The sequence below is a fragment of the Ursus maritimus genome, unplaced genomic scaffold, assembly GCF_017311325.1.
Source record: "Ursus maritimus isolate PB19 unplaced genomic scaffold, ASM1731132v1 scaffold_31, whole genome shotgun sequence".
Classification (NCBI taxonomy): Eukaryota; Metazoa; Chordata; class Mammalia; order Carnivora; family Ursidae; genus Ursus; species Ursus maritimus.
Window position 1 is genome coordinate 19725988 of NW_024425675.1, and position 23775 is coordinate 19749762.

Here is a 23775-nt window from a genome sequence, read left to right on the forward strand (position 1 = left end):
ACACACACACACACACACACACACACAAATATATAGTCTCATCAGACATATGTGGGCCAGTGTTACCTTGCCATACCTGTAGAAAGAAAAGCTCTGTATCAGTATTTTAAACTTGCAGGTTTAATTGCCATTATTAATTTCCTAGATTTTATGTAAGATCAATATTCCACAAACAACTGTCTCATTTTTTCAATATGCTCTGCATAGTCAATAATTGGATCAAACATAATAACCTTGTACACAATAAGGCTTATTACATCACCCTTTCTAGTTTTCTTTCCTCTCTGACAAATACATTTTTCTTCCTTTTTCTACGTATGATGAAGTAGCACTAAATCCCTTTGGTTTTTCCTTCCAAATCACTTGACATTTAAAAGCAAAACTAATATCAGGGGAGTTCATTATTATTGTTCCTTCCGCCTCCCTCCTGATGAGAAGCAGGCTACAATTCCCTGTTAAGCCCTCTCATTCAAGAAAGGTCAAGTCAGTAGAGCATACACCATCAACTCGCTTCACGCGCTTCGCGGGATTAACAACTCCAGTTCCAGACCAAAACCACCCGGTCCTTTCCTGGCCAACATTCCAAAACCTCCGGGTGGGAAATTCAGGCCCACCTCCCGGCCCCCAGCGGCCCGGACGTCCCGGGGGGCCGCCCCCTCCCAGCGTCCAGCGCCCAAGAGGTCCTCGAGACCCCTCCGCGCCTCCTGCGGCTCTGACGTCCCAAGACCTCCCAGGCCTCCTGCTGCCCTGACATCCCCGGGACCGCCCCTCTAACGGCGTCCAGCGCCCACGAGGTCCTCGAGGCCTCTCCGGGCCTCCGGCGGCGCTGACCTCCCCAGGACCGCTCCTCCCCGGCCTCCCGCGGCCCTGATGTCCCCGAGACCCTCCAGGCCTCCTGCTGCCCTGACGTCCCCCGGCCCGCCCGACTCTGAGCCTCCAGTGCCCACGACTTATCCGAGATCCCTCTGGGCCTCCAGAGGCCCAGACGTCCTCAGGGCCGTCCCCCTCCAGGCCCCCTGCGGCCCGGACGTTCCCGAACCCCGCGCACCCGCGTCGTCACGACCCTCCGCCAGAGCGCAGCGGGCTTTCCGGAGAAGCTGCGGAGGTCCAGGCCGGGACCGCCCGGCCCTTCGCCTCCAAACTTCCCCTCAATAATGCTTTTCCGCACGGCATTCCTAGGCCGGCGACACGCTGTTCACAACCCCATAGAAGACCAAAGGACTTGGCCCGGCACCCGGAGAACTGGGGAGCCATCAGCCCGGAGCCCAGCTCCCCCAGTCCCTTACCTTATAGACGGCCACACAGGCTGATGTGCAGCCAAGGTGAACTCCGATGGCCGCCATGAGGCGGCAGAGAAGGCGGCAGCAGTAACGAGTGGTCCCCCTGTGGCAACAGCTTCGGCCCTCCGAACAACCCCATCAGGCACCGCGGAAACTTCACGTTCCCGCCCGCCCACCGCGTCCGGTCCATCCGCCGCGGCCTCCCGCGTCGCCACCAATCAGAGTGAAGGTTTCGCCTTTCCTCTCAGACTGCCGGCGAATAGCTTCAGTGCGTCTCCCCACCCCCGCCCTGCAGGAACGGCAGCGCGTGTGCGATAGTGCGCACGCGCCAGTCGTGGAGGGCCTGGAAGGGATTTCTTCGTTCCGCCCCCTTCTAGGTCCTTACGTGAAACCCAATGGAAACTCGTGATTGAATTGCGTCATATGGCCTAGCAACTGCCGGCAGATTTGCCCAACCACGCGCTGGGCTCCTACGCGTCAGGTAACAGCCCCGGGTGGTAGCAGCGTGGCTGTTGGTGGACGCAGGTGGCGAGGCGTTTGGAGCGGCTCGCTCAGCATGTGGTGCACGGGCCCAGCCTCAGTGGTGGCCTTTTGTGCCGGGCTTTGGGTCTGTAACCCGGGGCCGGCGCTGGGCCAGGAGGCCGGGGAACGGCCAGGGGCCGACTGTGAAGGTGAGCGGTGTGAGACCTGCTTGCATGGCGGTGGCACCGCGCTGCGGCGCAGCTGTTGTCGGCTTTGGCTTCTCTCGGCCCTGGCTATAAATAACCTGTAACTCTGGAAATGCACCCGTCCCTGGTTCCCCATCGCTTTCTCCCAAGTCTAGGCAAAAGTTCGATCTGGGCCTAGTGACACCTTGAGGCCGCCTCTCTCCTGGTCTCGTGCTATTAAACTGCTGCGGTCAAAGCCGGAGAGTTTGGATTTGGATTAGATGTGTAAAAGCAACTAGCTTCAGAAGACCCTGGCTGTGGGTGCATCCACGCCGCTGCTGCTGACCGGCGACTCTGGCCTCTCCCTGCCCAGGAGAGGTCCTTCAAATTTAAAATTGTTTGACTCCCAAAAGAAAAATAAAACAAGTTGTCTGTAATTGAGTTGAGGTGGCTTAAACCAGAGAACAAAAGTAACGTTTGTTAGGACTTACAGAGTAAAGTTGCTTTACAAAGGAGTACATTAATTCCTTAGGAGGAATACCCAGGAATGATTCCTTTTCTGTTCGCAGAACCTAAGCTATGCACTTGCGATCAGAACACCAACCTTTCTGCTCTGAGCCCCCATACCTCTTCCTTGCAAAATCAACGTGGTAATTCTACTTCAGAGGGTTGTTAACAAGATTAAAGAAGGTAATTGGCTACGCTAGCCCCTTCCTCCTGGACTGCTGTAACAACTATTTTTCATTGACCAAAATAATTTATATAAGTGTATATTCTCATGTTTCTGTGACCTTGGGACTCTATCCCTACTTAAGAGGAAATTATAGATTCACAGTATTATTCACATGGAATAACTGGATGAGTGTAATTTGTATAACTTAAGTGTTAAGAATTGGAGTTCAGTATTCTGCCAGGCCTTCAATAATTAAACTTCTCTCCAGAAATTTGAAATATCTACATGATGTCATTTTTAAGCTTTCTATAGATGTATTTGTTCAGCTAAGTTATAATTTTGTTTAAAGAATCTTACAACTGCATCTATTTAAAGCAGAATTTGTGAGACATAAACAATTGATATGATTACTCATTAGTAATTTAATTTCTGGAGTGTCTACCTGAAAACATTTCAGAAAAGCCAGAGACCCTGTATTAATTAAATGTGAAGCTTATACCATCTTTCCTAGATTTATTACAGCATATTGTGATTACTGTGTGTTTGATTTTCTACTGTCCTCACTCCTCTTGCTCACTCTGCTTCCATTACTCTGGTGCCCTGTTTTTGGACCCACCAAGGACGCATTAGATTTGTACTTCTTCCCTTTGCCTGGAGAGTTCGACCCTAAGTAGTCCACTTACGGTTTTCTTTCCCTTTCTCAAGGTTTCTGCTCAAATACCACTTTATCCAAGATGTTTTCCTTGACCACTCCATTTAGAATAATACTTTTTACCTTGTCACTCTACCCCATTACCATATTTCTTTTCCACTCCATTTAGAATAATACCACTTACCTTGTCACTCTACCCAATTACCATATTTCTTTTTCTTCACAGCCACAAGATACTTTTATTTATTCCCTGGCATGTAATCTTTGAAGGTATAGACTTTGTTTCTCAACAACCTAGAACACTGTCTGGTACTAACTGATTGCTCAATGAATGTTTGTTAAAAACACAAATGACAGGCTATTACAGTTAATGCTCTCTTCCTATTTATAGCATTAGGAATGATTAGGACTTAGAGCTCCAAAAGACAACGTGACTGATCCTGTAGCTGAAAACAACTAAAAACACTGGATTAAATAAAAATGTTTGCTTTTTAATATTTTTATATTTTTATTTTTAAATAATTTTTATTTTTTTAAATTTAATATAAATTTAAATAAAAAATTTTTTATTTTAAATAAATATTTTTAAAGATTTATTTATTTATTTGAGAGAGAGTGTGTGTGAGCGTGTGTGCATGAGGGGTGGGGGAGGGGCAGAGGGAGCTAAGCAAACTCCCCTCTGCTGCTCGAGGAGCCCACCTCAGGGCTCCATCCTGAGACCCCTGAGAGCATGACCTGAGCCAAAATCAAGAGTCAGATGCTCAACCAATTAGCCACCCACATGCTCCTAAAAATAATTTTAGAGTAAGTTAGTAAGGCATAACCAGAGGCCAAAAATCAAGGTGAAAATGGAAACTAAAAGAGGTAAGAGGTAAGAGGAACGGGAAGATGGCTTTTGCCTTGAGGGCATTTGTTACTCAGGCAATCTCAACTTAGGTTTTCATGGTTTTGGCAAAATAAAGAGAATAAAGACATAGCCCAGGACCTTCTGAAGTTAGGAGTGTAATATGAGGTCTTCCCCAATTAATTTGAAACCCCAAAGAGCTAGACCTCTATTATAAAAGGTGACCTGGAAATAGCCACAAGTCTATCCCCATCCTTGGAGACTAAAAGCAATTGTGGTACTTGAACTTGTACCAAAAGGGGAAAAAAAATGTCTCCAGATACCTCCTGATCACAAGACAGCCCACATATGCACTGAGGCCCAAGTGCACACAACCTGGACAGTCCGAAATCTCTCAAACTGAAATTTTAGTTTAATGGGGTTTTAGGCATCAGCAAATAATGATCTTACCTGTAGGAATCCACCTTTAGCCCAGCCTGCAAGTAATTCTCACAGTTAAAGTGCAAGAAATAAAGCTCACATTCAGAAAAGTTTTGCACCCATGGGGAAGAAGGGCACCATAAGTGACAGCCAGTTATGACTAGTGGCAGAGATGAGGCAAAGACTAGTGGAAAGGCTTCAGGTACCGGAATGACCAGGCACAGAATAGAAAATACATTTATTATGTTTTAAGAAATAAAGGAAGGGATTGAAAATACAAATAAAGGGCAAAAGACTCTTTAAAATGTCCAACCATATTTGGAAAAGAACCACATTAAATCGCTACAAATAGAAATGAATGGGATTAATAGCAGATTAGATACAGCTGATAAAAGAATTAGTAAGAAGATTGAAGAAATCATCAAGAAGGAATCACTAGAAAGAAGAAACAAAGAGAAAATCTTAAACACAGAGAAAAAATGCTGATGACCTTCAAGTTAGACTGTCAGATGACTCAAAAGTGAAAGGCCCAAAGTCACAAGGCTAGTAATCAGTAAAGGATTGGACCCAGAAAGAGTCTGGCTTCAGAGCCCAAGCACTGAATTACTACCTATACTGCTTTCTGAGTATAATGTTGGGAACTAAATTATTTAAGGAAATATTAAAAAATAAAATTAGAACAATGAAGTAGTTTACAAATTATTTAAGAAGTTCTGGCTATTCTTAAACTCTTAACTCCTTATAACATGTATTATATTCTTAGGTAGCAATTCTCCCCTAGTCCTGGTATATCACCAAGATTAATCGGGTCTCTTTTTAAATTTTTCCTCCAAAATCAAGGAGATAATGTGGGACTGACTTCAGTTTGAGAAGGTGTGGCTGAAACTGTTGAAAATAATGTTTCTAGCCCATTGCCAGCTTCATTGTGCCACTAACCTGATTTTAAGTATTCTTTATTATTTTTTTGATAAACTTGTAGCTCTTTTCCTGCAGGTGGCATTATTATATTTTCCGAGTACTATTTTCCCCTTTTGAGCTGTGGCTAACTAATTGCTTAATTGACGTGTGATTTCACCTTGACATTTTAAATTCAATTTCATTAATATTACCAAATATTTTATTCAGCATATTGGGGATTTCTGTGACAGTCACAGATATTGTGGTGAGTTTTTAACATCAGTTAGGAACTACTTCAAACATACAGGAAAATTTTTATATGACCTATACCTAGCATCTAGATTCCTTGTTAGTATTTTGCTACATTTGCTATCATTCTATCTCTTTAAAAAATAAATAACACACTTGCAGCCACTGTTTTCTCTCCCTTTCCAGGAGAAATGCCTGTTCTAAAGTTAATGTGTGCTTCTTTTCCATTTTTAAAGAACTACTATAAATGTGTATCCGCAAATAATCTATGTAATTTTTTTGACCTTAGTTGTCTATAATTGTACATTGTATGTATTCATTTGTGACCTTTTTCATTCAACATTATATTGGGGGCATTTATGTACATTGATAACTACAAACGTACTTCATTCCTTTTAGCTTACCTATAGAATTCCACTTTCTGAGTGAAATGCAGTCTATATACCTATCCTCTCATGGATATTCGGTTAGGTTCTTCCCACTTTTACATAATTTTAAACAATGTGCTCTGAATATTCTTATACATGTCTCCTAGAGCACATAGGTGATGATTTCTCTAGGTCATAGAGCAAGAATTTCTGGGTGATAGATTATATGCATTTTCAACTTAACTTTTCCCTATTGGATTGTGGTTTTCTTACAGATTTTCAGGAGCTCTTTTATTCAGCCAAAAAAGACATATTTCACGTCCAGTCTAGGTCCCTCATTGAGGACAGAGCAATGTGGCTTAAGAGGGAGAGGTGACAGACACTGAGGTGTGAGAAGCAGTGGAAAGTCAGGTCATCAGGGACAATCTAGAGACTGGATCAGACTCTGAGTGATATGGAAAACCACAGGAGGGTGTTGAGGAGATGAAGTAGCATAATCTGACTTTCATTTTTAAAGAACCTGGTTAGGATGTTGGGAATTTAGTGGGTCAGATTACAGCAATCCTCTGGCCAAGAAATCCTAACACTGCAGGAGAAAATAGGAAAACATCATAAAGGAACCAACAGCTGACAGGATAGAAAGATTTACTAGGACAAAATTGAAGGGGAAGAAGCAATCCTGAATGGTAAACGGAGTTTACCCTCATTTTGCCCAGATGGCACTGGCCAAAGTAAAGATGATCTTTGGTGTGAGGGAGACGGAAGGCAAAGCCTAAGACTTGTTTTAAGTGGGTAGTCTACTAGGGCACTCTTCTCTGTTAATCTGGGATTCCCGAAGGGTTAGTCCCTCAGAGTAAGGTTGAACGAGCAGTAAACCTAACCCATCCCTACCCACAGAGGTCTCTAAGGAAAATTTCCTTGTCACTGCGCAGAATAGAAGTAAGGAATAAATACATTTCTGAGAGATTATAACCACAAGATGTCCTCATTTGGATTTGCAGCTAAATTACACATCAGGGGTCCAAGAAAATATCAGGCTGTCAATTTCGTTTAAAGTAGTCCCTGGCTAGTAGGTCCTAAGCCTGATAAATACAGACAAATCCTTTATGGAAATAAGGCATCCTCATTTTAGTCCTCAAATAATCTCCACAAATACATTTCAAGTGACTATAAGTATCATACAGGACAAAATAAGGAAGCAGACCAAAAAACCCAAAAAACAAACAAACAAAAAAATCAGGTAATAAGGGGAAGCAAAGGACTCCGTTTTTCACCACTAACCTTTTATAACTCACTGACTTTAAACTAGGTGTGGGGGAGTGACGGGGAGGAAGAGAAGAGAGACTTGGAAACCACAGCATAACAATTCTTTGAGTGTTTTTCTTAAAGAGGAGTGGGGAAATGGGGTTGTATTTGGTGGTGGTGGTTGGGGGGGGATGTGGTGTTGAGAGATCTTTCTGTTGCTTCTAAGATGTGAGAAATAACAGCATGTTGCAGGCTAATGGGGAAGGAGACTGGAGGGAGAGCGCAGAAGTGCAGGAGCAGGGAGTTGATAGGATCTCCTTAGCAAGTGCAAGAGTTGTCAAAGTTCATTTGTAGAATTAAGGAAGAATGTGCAGGTACAGGTGTGGTTGATGTGGCGGCAGAAGCAGGAGAGAGTTCTCTCCTGTTGCTTTTTGCCCTTCAGAGAAATAGGATGCAGGATCATGCGGTGGGAGTGAAGATGGGGTGAAGGTGTTAAACGAGGTTTGAGAAGAGAGCAGCTCTGCAACTGTCACTTGGGAAGCTGGATACATTGTGAGTATGGCCAATGGAGTAGGGTTGTTGAGTGGCCCTGATGGCTCACTGGAAGTTAGTGGTCATGAATCTAAAGTTAGACCAGTGAGCATCACTGTGTTATTTCCTCTGGTTGTGTTCGGCAAGTATAGGTACAAACTGGGTGGAGAGTTGGTTTTAACTAGGGTAAGGGTTTTTTCAGGTGTGTACAATGAGGGAGGCAGATGCAAGAGAGTTGAATTTGGGTAAGGCAGTGTGGTGAAAAGGTGGGAAAATCAATGGATTGTATGACCTGGTGGGGTTGGAGAACTTGGGCATTGGGTGTTAAAGTACGTGAGCTGGAGGTAATGGTCAGACAATGGGATGTTTCAACTGAAATTACAGAGAGATTATAGTCATTGGTAATGATTGGACCCAAGGGTATGACCAGAGAAATTTCTCGTGTATTCTAGATATTAATCTTTAGTCAGTTACTTAAGTTGTAAATATCTTCCTCCAGTCTGTGGCTTGTCTTATCTTTTGTTTATGATTTCTTTGGCATTACAAAAGTGTTTAATTTTGCTGTCATCAAACATATGATCTGTGTTTTGGTACTTTCTTTAAGAAATCTTTCTTCTCTATCCTGATGTCATGAAGATGCTTTCCTGGGTTTCCTTCTAAAAGTTTTGTAGTGCTGCTCTTCCCGTATAAATCTTTATTCATCTGGGATTTATGTTTGCATGTAGTTTTAGATAGAGATCTGAGTTTATCTTTCTCCGTGATAAGTTCTCTTAGTACCATTTATTGACTAGTAAATTTTTATCCTCCATTGATTTTTAGCATCACTTCCATCCTTTACCAACCTCCTCTAGATTTGTGCACTTATTTTTAGACTCTATTTGTGCATTTGTTTCTAGACTAGTTCTCCTAGTCTATTTCTGTGCCATTCCCACAGTGTTTTCAATACTGTAGCTCTAGAATTAAATCTTGATATCTGATAATGTCTATTCCTCAAACTCCTTTTTCTTCTTCTTCTTCAAACCTTTCTTCGCTTTCATTTGCTCTTGTTTCTTCATATGTATTTTTGGACCAGGTTGTAAAATCTATAAAAGTCCTATTGGGATTTTGATTGGAATAACATTATTTATTTGAGAGAGAGAGTGAGCACAAGCCAGGGGGAGAGGCAGGGGGAGAAGCAGACTCCCGGCTGAGCAGGGAGTCCGAGATCATGACCTGGGATCATGGCAGAGCTTAACCAACTGAGCCACCTAGGTGCCCGTGGAATAACATCAAATGTATAGATTTATTTAAAAATATTATCATCCATAATATTGAACCTTTTCATCCGTGAACATAGTTTATCTTTCCATTTTTGAGGTCTACTTTAAGGTCCTTTGATCAAGTTTTGTAATTTTTTCTTCCAAAGTCTTGATATATTTCATCAAATTTATTCCTAGTTACACTAGAATTTTTATCACGATTGTAAATGATTTATTTTAAATTTGCAGTTTCGTCATTGTTTCTTTGTATTAATCTGGTTTCCAGCAATTTTGCATAATGCTCTCCTTAATAAGAATGTTTTTCTAGGGGCGCCTGGGTGGCTCAGTCGTTAAGCATCTGCCTTCAGCTCAGGGCGTGATCCTGGTGTTTTGGGATCGAGCCCCACATCAGGATCCTCCACTGGGAGCCTGCTTCTCCCTCTCCCACTCCCCCTGTTTGTGTTCCCTCTCTCTGTTTTTCTACCTAGACAATCATTTAATCTGCAAATGATAAAAATTTTGCTTTTTCCTTCCTTCTTGTTCTTTTTTTTTTTTTTTAAAGATTTTATTTATTTATTTGACAGAGAGAGAGATAGCCAGAGAGAGAGGGAACACAAGCAGGGGGAGCGGGAGAGGAAGAATCAGGCTCCCAGCGGAGCAGGGAGCCCATGTGGGGCTCGATCCCAGGACTCTGGGATCATGCCCTGAGCCAAAGGCAGACACTGAACGACTGAGCCACCCAGGCACCCCACTGAGCCACCCAGGCGCCCCTCTTTCTTCTTGTTCTTTTTTTTTTTTTTTTTTGAGAGGGAGAGATAGAGAGTGTGAGCTGGATGGGGATGGAGAGGAGCAGAGGGAGAGGGAAAGAATTTTAAGCAGACTCCCTGCTGAGCACATAGTCAGATGTGGGGCTTGATCTCAGGACCCTGAGATCATGACCTGAGCCCAAAATCAAGAGTTGGACGCTTAACTGACTGAGCCACAAAAAGTACCCTACTTTTTCCTTTCTAATAAACATCTGTTTGACTAGCTAACACATCCAGTTCTGTATTGAATACAAGTGGTGACAAAGGATCATTTTATTGCTAATTTAGGACATTTGCTGTAGAGCTTTCATAGATATCCTTTATTAAGTCAATGAAGTTCTCTTTTCTAGTCCAAGTTTGCTAAGTGTGTGTAATGGATGCTTGTTTTAATAATGAAGAGAAATTCGATTTTATTAAATACATATACATTTATTGAGATGATCATATAATAAGTTGCATTAATAGCTTTTCTAATTTTAAACCACATTGGTCATTGATGGGATTCTTCCTTGATTATGATTTTTTAATGTGTATTTTATTTTCAAAATGTGAAATTGATCAATAGTTTTTGTCTCATATTGTCCTTGCCTGGTTTTGATGTCAAGGTTTAGCCAATCTCATTAAAGTTTGGGAGCTTTTCTTTCCTTTCTTTTCCTTTGCTATTCTTGTCTCTGTGACAGTTTATATAAAATAGTTCTGACAGCTGGGTTCTTTTTTTTTCCCTGGTAGATTTTAAATTACTGCTTCAATTTTTTAAAGTGGTTTTTAGGTTGGTTCAGGTTCTTATTTCTACGTAAGTTTATTTTTGTTATACTTTTCTAGGATGTTGTCTATGCTGTTTCTGAATTCATTGAAATAAAGCTTTTCTTAAGGTGTTTTCTTATGATTTTGAAATCTCTATTCTCTCTCTAGGTATGTCTTCTTTTTTATTACCAATGCTTTATAGTTTATATTTTTTATCAAATGGTTACGTATATGCATAAATTTAAAACATAAATTTTTTCCCTGGGCCTATATTGAAAAATGTTAAGCCTCTATCCATTCTTCTCTAAGATAGTACTTTCCTCTGCAGCTACTTCCAAATAGTTTAGCAACTTCATCTGATACATATCTTTATTAATCTAAATAAACTGCTTAAAATGCTCTTTTTCAGTTTTGCACTTTTATTATCTTTGGAAAATGAAGTTTTAGATCTATTATACCCACCCACATCTGTCTCCTGCACACCCATTCCCCCATTTTACATATATTTATATCACCATTTGGGGTAAAAATAAATCTCAGGGTTTATATTGTTGTGCCCATGTAAATATTATTCAAAGGTGAGTTATCTAGTGCACCAGGATTTCATCTTTCATGCACATCTTTCTCCCTTGAATTAAAATTTGCCTCAATTTTTCTTTGGTTAATTTTTATTCCAATCATTAATTTATCTCATATATATATGAGATTTTTTTTTTTTTTTGACAGAACTGAAAATCATCTCTGAACATGTTAACCACATCAGGTAGTCTATTAGTTTGATTTTCTGCTTGGCGGCATAATTCTTGGGACTTTCTATGTCTTGTTCTAATCTAGACAGGCATCTCTCCAGCCTGCTACACCACTGTTGTGCTAGGACTCACTCCCCTCCTGGGAATTTCTTTGGTCTCTTTGTTGTGTTTGAGCCTTTGCTTCCTGGAACCCAAGGCATTCCTTTAATTGGTTCACTCTTCCGTTTTGGTTGAAGACTACTGTCCTGAAAAACAGTGCATGATAATATAATTTTGAGATCTTGAATGTTGAAAATGACTTTATTTACTTTGACATTTTAATTAATAGTTTGACTGTTTATAGAATTCTAGGTGGAAAACATATTTTCTGTAGAATTTTGATGACATTAAGCCATTTTCTTATCGTTTCCAGTGTTAGGAAATCTAATGACACTCTATTTCATAGTTGTTTATAGAACTATTTTAGATTTCAGCAGAATTATAGAATCTTTTCTTTTTTACCAGTGTTCTAAAGTTTCTTGATTTTTGTGTTTTGGTATAGATCTTTCTCAATTTTGTGGGACTGTCAGTCCAGATATTCATGTCTTTCACTAATGAGAATATTCCCTATATTGGTTCTTTGACAATTCCCTCTTCTATCTTTCTGAAGCTCATATTATTTAGGTATTTGTCTTCCTGAATTTCTTAAATTTTACAAATAATTTTCCACCTCTTTGGTTTTTGGTCTACTTCCTGGTGATTTCTTCCCCCCACTTGATCCCCTAAATAAACCTGGTAGACTCTTTTCTTTAATTTAGCAATCATATTTTTAATTACCAAGAGTTCTTCTTTGTTATTTGGTTGTCTGAATATTATTTGATTTACCACTTAAAAAAATTCTTTATCACTTTTTTCCTTGCTAAGAACTTATCTTTACTGGCCATTAGTTTCATTTACCTTTATTTTTTCTACTTAATTTATGTGGTTTTATTATCAATAGTTTCTATATTCTTTTGGTTTATATAGTTATACTTTTAAAAACTTAAGTTGAATGCTTACTCATTAATTTTCCTGTTTTTTCTTTTGAAAGATACATACTTAACATTATGAATTTCTTTGCAAGTACTGCTTAACTCTAGTCCTTACGTTTCATATGTAGCATTTTTACTGAAATTAAGTATAAAAATTGCACATTTCTGTTACTACTTTTTCTTTGACCCATGGATTAGTTAGAAGTGTGTATTTTAGGGGCACCTGGGTGGCGCAGTTGTTAAGCGTCTGCCTTCGGCTCAGGGCATGATCCCAGGGTCCTGAGATCGAGCCCCACATCAGGCTCCTCCGCTGAGAGCCTGCTTCTTCCTCTCCCACTCCCCCTACTTGTGTTCCCTCTTTCGCTGGCTGTCTCTGTCAAATAAATAAAATCTTTAAAAAAAATGTGTATTTTAAAATTCTCCAGGCATAAGAAGGGCACACACTGAGTTGGATCATATTATTTTTGTTACTGATTTCTAATTATATTCAGGGAATGTGGCCTGCTTAGTACAGATTTTTTGGTGCTTGTTGAGAACTGCTTTTTGGCTTACCACCTGGCAAATTAATGTAAATATTCCATATTTTCTTTCTTTTTTTTTTTAAGATGTTATTTATTTATTTGACAGAGACAGCCAGCGAGAGAGGGAACACAAGCAGGGGGAGTGGGAGAGGAAGAAGCAGGCTCTCAGTGGAGGAGCCTGATGTGGGGCTCGATCCCAGAACACCAGAATCATGCCTTGAACCGAAGGCAGATGCCTAACGACTGTGCCATCCAGGCACCCCTATATTTTCTTGAAAAGAATGTGGATTCTCTAATTTGGGGGAGAAGGGATCCATATCTTATAAGGTCAAACTTGTGAACAGTGCTCAAATATTTAATGTCCTTATTAACTTTTGTCTATTTGATCAAATAATTGCTGTGAGGGTGTTCAACCATCTATTGTTATTGTGAATTTGTCAATTTTGTCTTATAATTCTATCAGGATTTTCTATATTATTAAGCTATGTTATTGGTTGCACATTAGTCTGGAACATTTATTTTGGTATTTCTGGTAAATGGTTCATTTTATGATTAGTGGCGACTATTGTTGTTCTCAAAAATGCTTTATAGAACTAAAACAGATTTTGGTTAGCATTTTCCAGGCATATCTTTTTATTGTTAGAATCTCAATTTTGTTGTTGTTTTTGTTTTTTCAACATTTTGCTGTAGTCTCATACTTTTTATGTGACCCTTATAAACAGCATATAATTGAATTTTTGATAGTTCTGCTCTGAAAAATCCTGTTCTATAATTGCAAGTTTAATACATTCATGCTTATTGTAATTAATGATATATTTGGGTTTTTTTCCCCACTTAATTTTGTGATTTTTTAAAAAAAATTTATCCTGCTCTTTTCTTTTTCTTTCTTCTCCTTCTCCTTCTCCTTCTCCTTCTCCTTCTTCTTCTTCTTCTTTCTTCTAGTGGACTGATAATGTTTGAACAATCCCTCCCCATGCCCTGCACCTATACAGATCTGAAAGTAATCTGTTCATATTTTTTAGTTATTACCTTTATGTTGTTACTGTGATTAATTGCCTAAAAATTATTATGGCTTAACAGTAATGTTTCTCTACCCTCTTCTGGAGGATAAAAGATCTTAGGAAGTTTCAAGTGAATTCTCCCTTATTTCCTATCTTATGTGTTAGGACTGTCCTGTGTTTGGGTTTTACCTTAGGCTTATACCCCTACATGTTTATTATTATTGTTTACACAGTTAATCTTGATTTAGATTTTTCTCCCACTTGCCATTTTCTCTTCTCACATTACTTCTTGCAACCTGATTCTCCTTTCTGGATTTGTCTCCTTCTTCCTGAAGTTTATTTGTTAGTAGTGCTTCCTAAGGTGTTTTACACATAGGAAGTGCTCAATAAATGTTTACTAAATAAATTAATTTAATCAAATGAACATAGTTTAAACTATAGTAGGTGTCTAGTTTGTGTATGAGGGTGATCGGTAGATCTTGCTTCATTTACCTGACAGATAGATAAGACACTTGAATATTGGGGTTGTTGGACAAAACACATTACCTGGTTTTAGTTAATACTGTGAGTCAAGGGTAGGGACAGAACCAAGGGCCAGAGCACTCTCCACTCTTCCTTAGTATGTTTTTCAGGAATTATCTCTCTAATACTAGGGCCACTGATTTCCAGCATAAGCTTCTGGCCTCCCATTTCCTTTTCTGCTTGCCCAGACACTTGCCACATCCAGGAAAGCAACATGGGAAAACAGGATCCTCCTACTGCAGAGATACCTAATGGATAAGTGTGTAGGGCCGGGGTCGGATGACCAGGGATCTAATTTCCTCTCTAGCACTTACTAGGCAAGTTAACTGGCCTCTCTTTGACTCAGTTACCTCATCTGTAAAGTAAGGATGGTAATGTGTCTACAACATAGCTTTGTTCTGTGACTTGAATGAGTTAATAACATTCATTAGAATGGCGCCAGCACCTGTAAGCACCCAACAAATGTTAACTACGGTTATTGCCTGCACCAATTCTTAGCTCCCTCCAACTCTTCGCTGGCTGTGGATGCTGGGATTGAATATGATTGTTCAAATTGGGGTTTCACTTAAGTTTGTGATAATAGGACATACAGACATAGGCAGACTACCAAGGGGTTTCATTTAAGATATGTATTCAGGTTTTTCTCTCTGTGCTTTAAACAAACCTGCCCCAAGCATCATATCCTATATAAAGCTATATTCTCTTTTAGGGGTAACTTTTGTGGGAAAATTCTCATTTCAGGTTCAACTTGGTTCCAAAGATTGATTGATTCGATAAGTTCATATTATTTAAGGCCCAATATTAAGCTAATAGCTACAGACCCCAAACCATTCTTACTTATAATTTGAATCCATCGTCACAATTAGTTGAATCATATTTAACTTTTTTATTTGATGAGCAGGGCATACACATAGTTGTGGTCATGGTTATATTGTACATAACTACATAATTTCTTTGATCCTTCTAGTATGTAAAGAATTCTTGAACCGATTCTATAACTCCTTGGTAGCCAGAGGAGTCAACTTTTCCCTGGACACCATAGAAAAGGAATTGGTCAGCTTTTGCTTGGATGTCAAAGGAAAAGAAAACCGCCTGGTATGGTAAATGTTCCCTGTTCATTTTTCCCTTATGCTTGAAGAAACCGTTAATAGTTTCGTTTCTCATCTTAGTCTTAACGTTCTCCTGCTTAAATGCTTGCCTCAAGCATCTTCATTGCAGATGGCAAGCAGAAATTGATCTTCCAGTGAAATGTAGTCCTATGTATTTTCATTTAGAATATATCTGGCTTCATTTTGCTTTCTGAATAGACAAGCAATTCCATGTTTTAAGTAAAGTTACACAAATTCCTGATGAGAATTTTCTGTCCTGGGTTAAGACTGGGTAGACTCTCTATTTGTTACCAAGACTATTCGTTAAACCTGTCAAAATATTTTTATCACATCATTTATACATAACTAATGAAGTTTTTATATTCTCTTATAATGGTGTTTCCTGGGTTTACACAGATGACTTTTCTTAGTGTTTTACTTCACTACGGATAATTGCAGGCCAATTCATTTTGCCTAAAATTTTTATGTTCAGTTTGTCAGTTAAATTTGCATTGTTGACTGTTCACCACTGACACATTGTAAAATTCTCAACATTTATTTGTGCCATTAAGTTTCATATTTTTAAATGTAAATTGCTTCAGTTAGACAGCTGGAAAGGCAGCATATCGTGATGGAGAAGGACATGGACTCTAGAGCCAAAATGCTAGATGTTTAAATTCCGTCTCTTCTGCTTACCAGCTGGTGACCTTCAGTTGACTTGGATGTAAAATGGGGATAATTATAGTACTTACTTCACAGGATTATTGTGAGAATTCAATAAGTTAAGGCCTTTAAAGCCCCGAGAGCAGTGCCTGGCACAGAGAAAACACTTAGCAATTGTTGGCTCTTATTAATCTTTGAGCATCGTGTGAATTGTAGGGTACTTCTAATTAACATGATCATGGGGATGGAATCATTTGTTTTCTGGTGTCTTAGTCAGCAGGGGTTAAAAATTAATAGCTGCGCCATGAAAACTAGGTTAACCTCTTTCTCACTTCTCCAAACTATATTAACTACTTTTTTTCATCACCCAGGACACTAAATTCTCTTTGTACTCCTTCAGTGCTATTATCTAGGAGCAACGAAGGATGCGGCCACAAAGATCCTCAGTGAGGTGGCTCGCCCAATGAGCGTGCATATGCCAGCAGCAAAGATTTGCGAGAAGCTCAAGAAGATGGACAGCCAGATCTGTGAGCTGAAATATGGTATAATGGAGTCAAATGTATTTTTCCAGTATGTCCAGAGCATTGTCAATTCTGTAAACCAATGTCCCTGTTTCTAAACAGTCAGTGTGCGAAGGGAAGGCAATCTCCACTCACCAGTAGATTGCTGGGCGGGTGAATGGTGCCTAGTGCCATCTGAGCTCCTTTGGGGGATGAGAAATGAACGCTGGCACAATCAGCGTTCAGTAAAACTGCCAAGCCAGATAGCCAAGTTTAAACTCTTAAATCACCAAGGCAAGGTCAACTAGGTATGTCAAGGAAAAATTCAAAATGTAAAGGGAGCAGCTATTCATGGTGATTTAGCTCTTGGTAACCTATTAAGACAAAGGTTGCATCTATTCAAAGACGATGTTGGGACTTTGAAGTTTTAAATATGGACTATATCTTTTCTCCCTAGATTTGTCCACCATCCTTCCAGTTTTAAATGTTGGGAAATAGGTTATTCACATCAAGTCAGGTTTTGCTTGATGAAGTAAGCTTATTGAGGGTGCCTAAAATAAACAGTGAGGAAAGGAAGGAGGTGTCCTATTTAAAACATTATCCTTGGCCTTATGAATTTCACAGATATAGATCTATTCTTTTTTTTAATGTTTTTTTATTATATTATGTTAGTCACCATATAGTACATCCCTGGTTTTTGATGTAAAGTTCGATGATTCATTAGTTGCGTATAACACCCAGTGCACCATGCAATACATGCCCTCCTTACTACCCATCGCCAGTCTATCCCATTCCCCCACCCCCCTCCCCTCTGAAGCCCTCAGTTTGTTTCTCAGAGTCCATAGTCTCTCATGCTTCATTCCCCCTTCTGATTACTCCCCCTTTCTTTATCCCTTTCTTCCCCTACCAATCTTCCTAGCTCTTATGTTCCATAGATGAGAGAAACATATGATAATTGTCTTTCTCTGCTTGACTTATTTCACTTAGCATTATCTCCTCCAGTGCCGTCCGTGTTGCAGCAAATTTTGAGAAATCGTTCTTTTAGATCTATTCTTATACAGTACTGAGGATTCGTATCTGGGCCAGCCTTTTGGGTAGACTGAATAGGTGTGTTAAAAGCCTGGGGCATCCCTCCCTTAGCCTATCCTTAACACCTGAGATTTTATCAGGAAAGACTCATTTCTGTTGCTTAAGTAATTGTTTTATGTTACAGATCCACTGTAGTATTATAAACTACCTAAGTAATTAGCACCCAACACTGAATTATTTTAGTCTTATTTTCCAACATAGCTGTGTAATATGCCTATGGACCATAGTGACAAAGCTGGCTTTAAATAGGGTTAAGGTCAGAAGATACTAAAGACAACCTATTTCTCAATGCCAAGGGCAGGCCCTAATCTCCAAGGTAGTGATTATGGGGAAGGCATCTGTTTTTATTGGCTTCCAAGTAATGAAGTAGAGGCAGGAATCATTGCGTCCATATAAACAATATTCACAAATGGGACAAATCTGTTCTGATTCTTTCATTTGACAAATGTATTTAGAATAGCATCTGCTCTATACAAGGGATCCTACTTGATTCCTTGAGTAATAGAAAAGTTATTCAGATGTTTTTGAGAAGAAATGCAGAGTTACTAATGTTTTGGCAATGCTGGCCACTAGAGGCCCTTGAGGAGCCATGAACTAGTTTTAATTTCGGGATCGTTTTCCTTATAGTTTTAGGGTTACAGAGTTTTTCCTTTTTAAAATTAATGCCAGATGCCAAGTTCTCTAGAAAAACTCAAAGACACTACTGACACTTCCAAGAAAGTATTTTTTTTCCTTCGATCATTTGTCTTGAATAGACCAGCAGTTCTAAATTCTTCTTCCCAGCTTATTTGGCAGGAAAATTGAGATTGAACAGGGCCTTTGAATGGTGGGATATTAATAATTTGAGCTATTAAAAGCATCTATGTTTAAAGGTATTTTGTTAAGTCAGCCATGAAATTAACAAACAAGGGAAGTGTAGAGTTGGATTATGTTTTCAGTTAGGAAGGTGTTATTTGGTTTTTGACTTGAAAGTATCTTTTTGCTAGATCTATTTTTTTATATGATGGGGATCACTATAAAAATTGAAGGCTTCCCTGGAGCACAGGGTGAAGCTGACAAACAAGAGGCTTTAAATTTTAACTTTTATTTATTTCTTCCAGATTTATTAAGATATAATTGACATAAAATATTGTGCAAATTTAAGGTGTATGACATGTTGACTTGATACACTTATATACTGCAATATTACCACCATCGTGTCAGCTAACACCTCCATCATGTCTTATAATTACCATATCTTTTCTGTGATGAGAACATTTAAGATCTGCTCTCTTAGCAACTTTCAAGTATATAATACAGTATTAATGATAAATACCATGGCATATGTTAGATCCCCAGAACTTGTCTTGTAACTGGGAGTTTGTACCCTTTTGCCAACATCTTAATTTCTCCACCCCGCAGCCCCTGGTAACCACCATTCTACACTCTGCTTCTATCAGTTTGGCTTTTTTACATTCCATGTATAAGTGATATCATACAGTATATATCTTTCTTTGTCTGACTTACTTCACTTAGTCCATTCTTGCTGCAAATGGCAAGATTTCCTTTCTCATGGCTGAATAACATTCCATTGTGTGTGTATACATGTGTATCTCTCTCACACATAAACATATATCACATCACCTTTAGCCACCCATCTGTTGATAGATACTTAGGTTGTTTTCATATCTTGCCTATTGTGAATAATGCTGCAATGAACATGGAAGTATAGATATCTCTTTGATACCCTATTTTCATTTCCTTTTGATATATACCCAGAAGTGGGATTACTAGATCATTTGGTAGTTCTACTTTTAATTTTTTTTAACGTTTTTTATTATGTTATGTTAGTCACCATACAGTACATCCTTAGTTTTTGATGTAGTGTTCCATGATTCATTGTTTGCGTTTAACACCCAGTGCTCCATGCAGTATGTGCCCTCCTAATATCTACTTTTAATTTTTAAAGGAACTTCCATACTGTTTTCCATAGTGGCTGTACTAACTTATACTGCCAGCAACAGTGATTTTTTTCCCAAATCGTTTCCAACACTTGCTATCTCTTAGGTTTTTTGAGGAAAGCCATTCTAACACATGTGAGGTGATGCCTCATTGTAGGGCTGTTTTGCATTTCCCTTAGGATTAGTGATGTTGAGTACCTTATCAGGGACCTGTTGGACATTTGTATGTCTTCTTTGGAAGAATATCTATTCAGTTCTGCTGCCTATTTTTTTAGTCAGATTGTTTGGGACTTTTTTGCTATTGGGTTGTATGAGTTCTTTATATATTTTGGATCTTAACCCCTTATCAGATATATGATTTTCAGATATTTTCTCACATCCCATAACTTGCCATTTATTTTGTTGATGGCTTCTTTGCTGTGCAGAAACTTTTTAGCTTGATATAGTCCCACTTACTGATTTTTACTTTTGTTGTTGTGCTTTGGTTTCATAGCCAAAAAATTGTTGCCAGGACCAGTGTCAAGGAGCTTTTCCCCATGTTTTCTTCTTGGATTTTTATGGCTTCAGGTTTTATGTTTAATTTTTTAATCCAATTCAAGTTAATTTTCCTAAGTGACATAAGATAGGGGTCCAGTTTCAATTTTTCTGCATGTGGTTATTCAGTTATCCAAACACCATTTATTGAAGAGACTGTTCTTTCCCCATTGAATATTCTTAGCTCCTTTGTCAAATATCAGTTGACCTTATATGCAAGGGTTAATTTCTGGGCCTTTGATTCTACTCCATTGTTGTATGTGTCTGTTTTTATGCCAGTACCACATTGTTTTATTATAGTTTTATAGTATAGTTTGGAATCAGGAAGTGCGATGTTTCCAGCTTTGTTCTTTCTGAGGATTGCTTTGGCTATTCAGGGTCTTTAGTGGTTCCAGACAAATTGGGGTTATTTTTTCTATTTTTTGTGGAAAATGCCACTGGAATTTTGATGGGGATTGCATTAAATCTGTAGATGGCTTTGGGTAGGATGGGCATTTTAGCAATATTAATCTTCCAATCCATGAAAACAGGATTTTTTCCATTTGTGTTCTCTTTAATTTATTTCATCAAAGTCCGGTAGTTTTCAGTGTATAGATCTTTCACCTCCTTGGTTAAATTTATTCCTGAGTATAAAATCCAACTTCTAAATTTGAGCACATTTACTGGAAACTTTTGATAAGTTACTTGACAACTATGTTAGGTTGCTAAAAGGCTTTTAAATGTTGTGTTCTATTATGCAGGGGAATAAAGGAAAGGGCTCCTCAAGAGAAGTCAAGCTGTAAAAGTCCTGGGCTGCCACTAATTGTTTAATAAGCAAACTTCAATGTAGTAGCCATGTTCAAGGACACACCCAGTCATGGGGGAGGGGGAAGGAAAAGAATTTCCCCTTTCTGACAGGGAAATTATAATCATGAGTATGTTATAGATGAGCTTTGTTTGTTTGTTTTTCCTATTTTTGGGTTTGTGAATAGAGAAGTAGTTAAGTTCTTGACATTGTGTGCAGACAGTAAATGGAAACAGTAGTCTTTCTAGAGGAGTTGTGGATGTTAATGACGAGTGTTATTGGCAAGAAGGTTAGGAGCCAGATTGGCTGGCACCAAAACGATAGTTTTAGAGAAGTGGTATATCCCAAAGGACTATAAATGAATGCTGTGATGATTTTGTAATTCCAGTAGGGACAGAGGATCAGGTGAGTTCAAGCAGAGATCCCAAACAATTAAGGACCAATGAGAATGCTCTTAATTTTGTTCATGTGTTTTGGTTTCTTTACATTTGTATTTAAAAACTCAATAGTGCTTTCTAATACATATGTCCATCTGTTTTATTTTATTTTTAAAGATTTTATTTATTTATTTATTTGAGAGAGAGAGCATGAGAGCATGAGAGCAAGAGAGATTGAGAGAACAAGTGGGGGGAGAGGCAGAGGGAGAAAGCAGACTCCCTGTGGAGCAGGGAGCCTGAAGTGGGACTCGATCCCAGGACCCGGGGATCATGACCTGAGCTGAAGGCAGACGCTTAACCAACTGAGCCACCCAGGTGCCCTGTCCATCTGTTTTAATGCAGACATGTGTTCGTATAGAAACTGAACCATCACTTTCAGGTTAAGTACAATCTAGGGCTTTCAGTTGGCCACACTAGAGGCCATCCCAAGGCACTGCCATTTATCAGTTCTCTTCTTTGTATCTTAGGAGCAGCAATTAGGATGCAGTGCTGTCATTTTAGTAATTATGGTTTTGAGAAGCCACGGAGTGGTCACAAAATCCTGCAAAGCTCCCAGGTCCCTGTTTTGAAGCAAGTATAATTCCATGGAGAGCAAGTTTAATAGAACACTAATGGTCCCAATAGCTTTGTACATAACACATTTTCCTTAAGTATGTCTTGGTTTCCATAGAAAATGGAACTGTTCCCCACTTTGGAACATAGGATAGTTGACACCAAGATAAGTAAAACCACTGGCCTAAGTGTTTCACAGTTTTTTGTTTTTTTTTTTTTAAACTGTGCTTTTCCTTTTTGTTGTTTAGAAAAGAAATTGGACCTGGCATCAGTGGACCTGTCAAAGATGAGAGTAGCAGAGCTGAAACAGATACTGCACAGCTGGGGAGAGGATTGCAGAGCCTGTGCAGAAAAAACCGACTATGTGAATCTGATCACTGAGCTAGCACCCAAGTATGCAGCAGCCCGCCCCAAAACAGAGCTCTGACCCTCCAATGCTGGTGCGCCATTAATGAGAGACACAGTGACTCTCCAGGATATGGACTTGCTGGTTAAAAGTAACCAGGAGTTGTGCTGCATGTGGTCTCATACTTTGCTTTGGTAACACAACCAACCAAGAATTGGTTATTTGGATTTACAATGAAAACTGCTAATACTAGTGGTGTCTTACATTTGCAGTGTACCCAAACCTAACAGTGCCTTTCTCATAATTTTTGTAAGGATTATATATATTGTCTTTGCCCATTTCCTTAAAATTGAGAAATGTGAACTACTGAAAAATTGATGGAGTAAGTCAATTCAAAGAAAGAAGTGCTCAGAGGCCCCTCTCTGTGTACTAATTTTTAATTAAATATATTGGTTTAGGATAAAAGAAAACAATGTTTAGCCTACCTAACTCCCACCTTCAATCCAAAACAATAACATGGCATAATCAAACGTTTTAAAAAGTAAACTTTGTACTTTCAACTGCAAATCACTCTACGTTCTGGCTCTTTTTTTTTGGTGTTGGATATGGGGAGGGCAGGAAGGCACTACTTGAAATTACAGTTTTCCGAAAGAAGGAATACCTATTTAAAACCTATTTATACCTACTTAAAGAAAACAGATCAAGAATCCACTTAGGTAGAGTCAGTGTTTTAGCAAATTGTATTAACGCTCACACTGTTGACTGAACCAAGCTCAAGGTGTTCTGTATTCCTTGGTACCACACATTAGACAAGCTTTTGATAGAGGATTAAAGCATGGTAAGAGTATCTGCAGGCAACATAGAGCTCTATGGTTCTTAATGCTATTTTATCAGCTTTAAATTGTAAAATCATTCTTGGCTCCATTTTCTGGCCACATCAGAGTAAGAATCCCCTGGACAAGTGGCTGCCTCTGGGGGGAAGGCAGAAGTGGGGAAAGCCTGCAGAACAGCTCAAGGGAACTTTCTGGGAGGGATGGGAATGTCGTATATCTTGACTGGTGTGGTGGTTACATGGTTGGGTAGGATTGTGAAACTCATCCAGCAGTATAATTAAGATCGCGTCATTTTTTTGTATATACACTTTATCTAAAATACTGCTGTAGAAAAATTATTTGAAAATTAACTGAACTTCATTGATTCAAAACATCTTGTTCGTGTAGAGAATTATATTTATTGGCTGGGAGTCTTTTTGGGGAGTGGAGGAGAAATTTTCCAGACTGAATGTGTATACTGAAACTATATCGTTTAAATGCTGTGCAGGTAAATGAATTTTCAGTTGGGCAGTTGAGAGGTTACTGAACTTGTCAGAGAGTTGGGGTTAGTAACTTAAAAATGAGAATAAACAAGCTTTGGTGTGATAAATAACCAAAAGGGATTCTTGTTTC

At 39.1% G+C, this 23775-nt stretch overlaps 2 protein-coding genes across 3 annotated transcripts in view; one reads left to right on the forward strand and one right to left on the reverse strand.

The window, feature by feature from the left end:
* The window catches only part of LOC103664188 (heat shock 70 kDa protein 14), a 38718-nt gene extending 37278 nt beyond the window's left edge, over positions 1-1440 (reverse strand). Inside the window, exon 1 of the mRNA XM_040645384.1 lies at positions 1287-1440. Coding sequence (XP_040501318.1) covers positions 1287-1343 — 57 coding nt within the window. The 5' untranslated portion in view covers positions 1344-1440. The remainder of the gene's footprint in view (positions 1-1286) is intronic.
* A 287-nt stretch (positions 1441-1727) lies between these two features.
* CDNF (cerebral dopamine neurotrophic factor) lies at positions 1728-22892 on the forward strand. Of its 2 annotated transcripts, none has more exons than XM_008692015.2 (4): positions 1728-1951; positions 15365-15492; positions 16549-16690; positions 22233-22892. In XM_008692015.2, exons 1-4 carry the CDS (start codon positions 1837-1839, stop codon positions 22409-22411), a joined length of 564 nt encoding a protein of 187 aa, XP_008690237.1. In that variant the 5' UTR covers positions 1728-1836; the 3' UTR covers positions 22412-22892. The 2 variants fall into 2 exon arrangements, with proteins under 2 accessions (XP_008690237.1, XP_008690238.1); XM_008692016.2 differs by lacking the exon at positions 1728-1951 and adding an exon at positions 7302-8051.
* Positions 22893-23775: the final 883 nt, after the last annotated feature.

Excerpts from the sequence above, each read along its gene's own strand:
- CDNF (XM_008692015.2), top strand. The coding sequence starts at position 1,837 with ATGTGGTGCACGGGCCCAGCCTCAGTGGTGGCCTTTTGTGCCGGGCTT. Across the intron at positions 1,952-15,364 it reads GCCAGGGGCCGACTGTGAAG|TATGTAAAGAATTCTTGAAC; the intron begins GTGAGCGGTGTG and ends TGATCCTTCTAG. Across the intron at positions 15,493-16,548 it reads AAGGAAAAGAAAACCGCCTG|TGCTATTATCTAGGAGCAAC; the intron begins GTATGGTAAATG and ends GTACTCCTTCAG.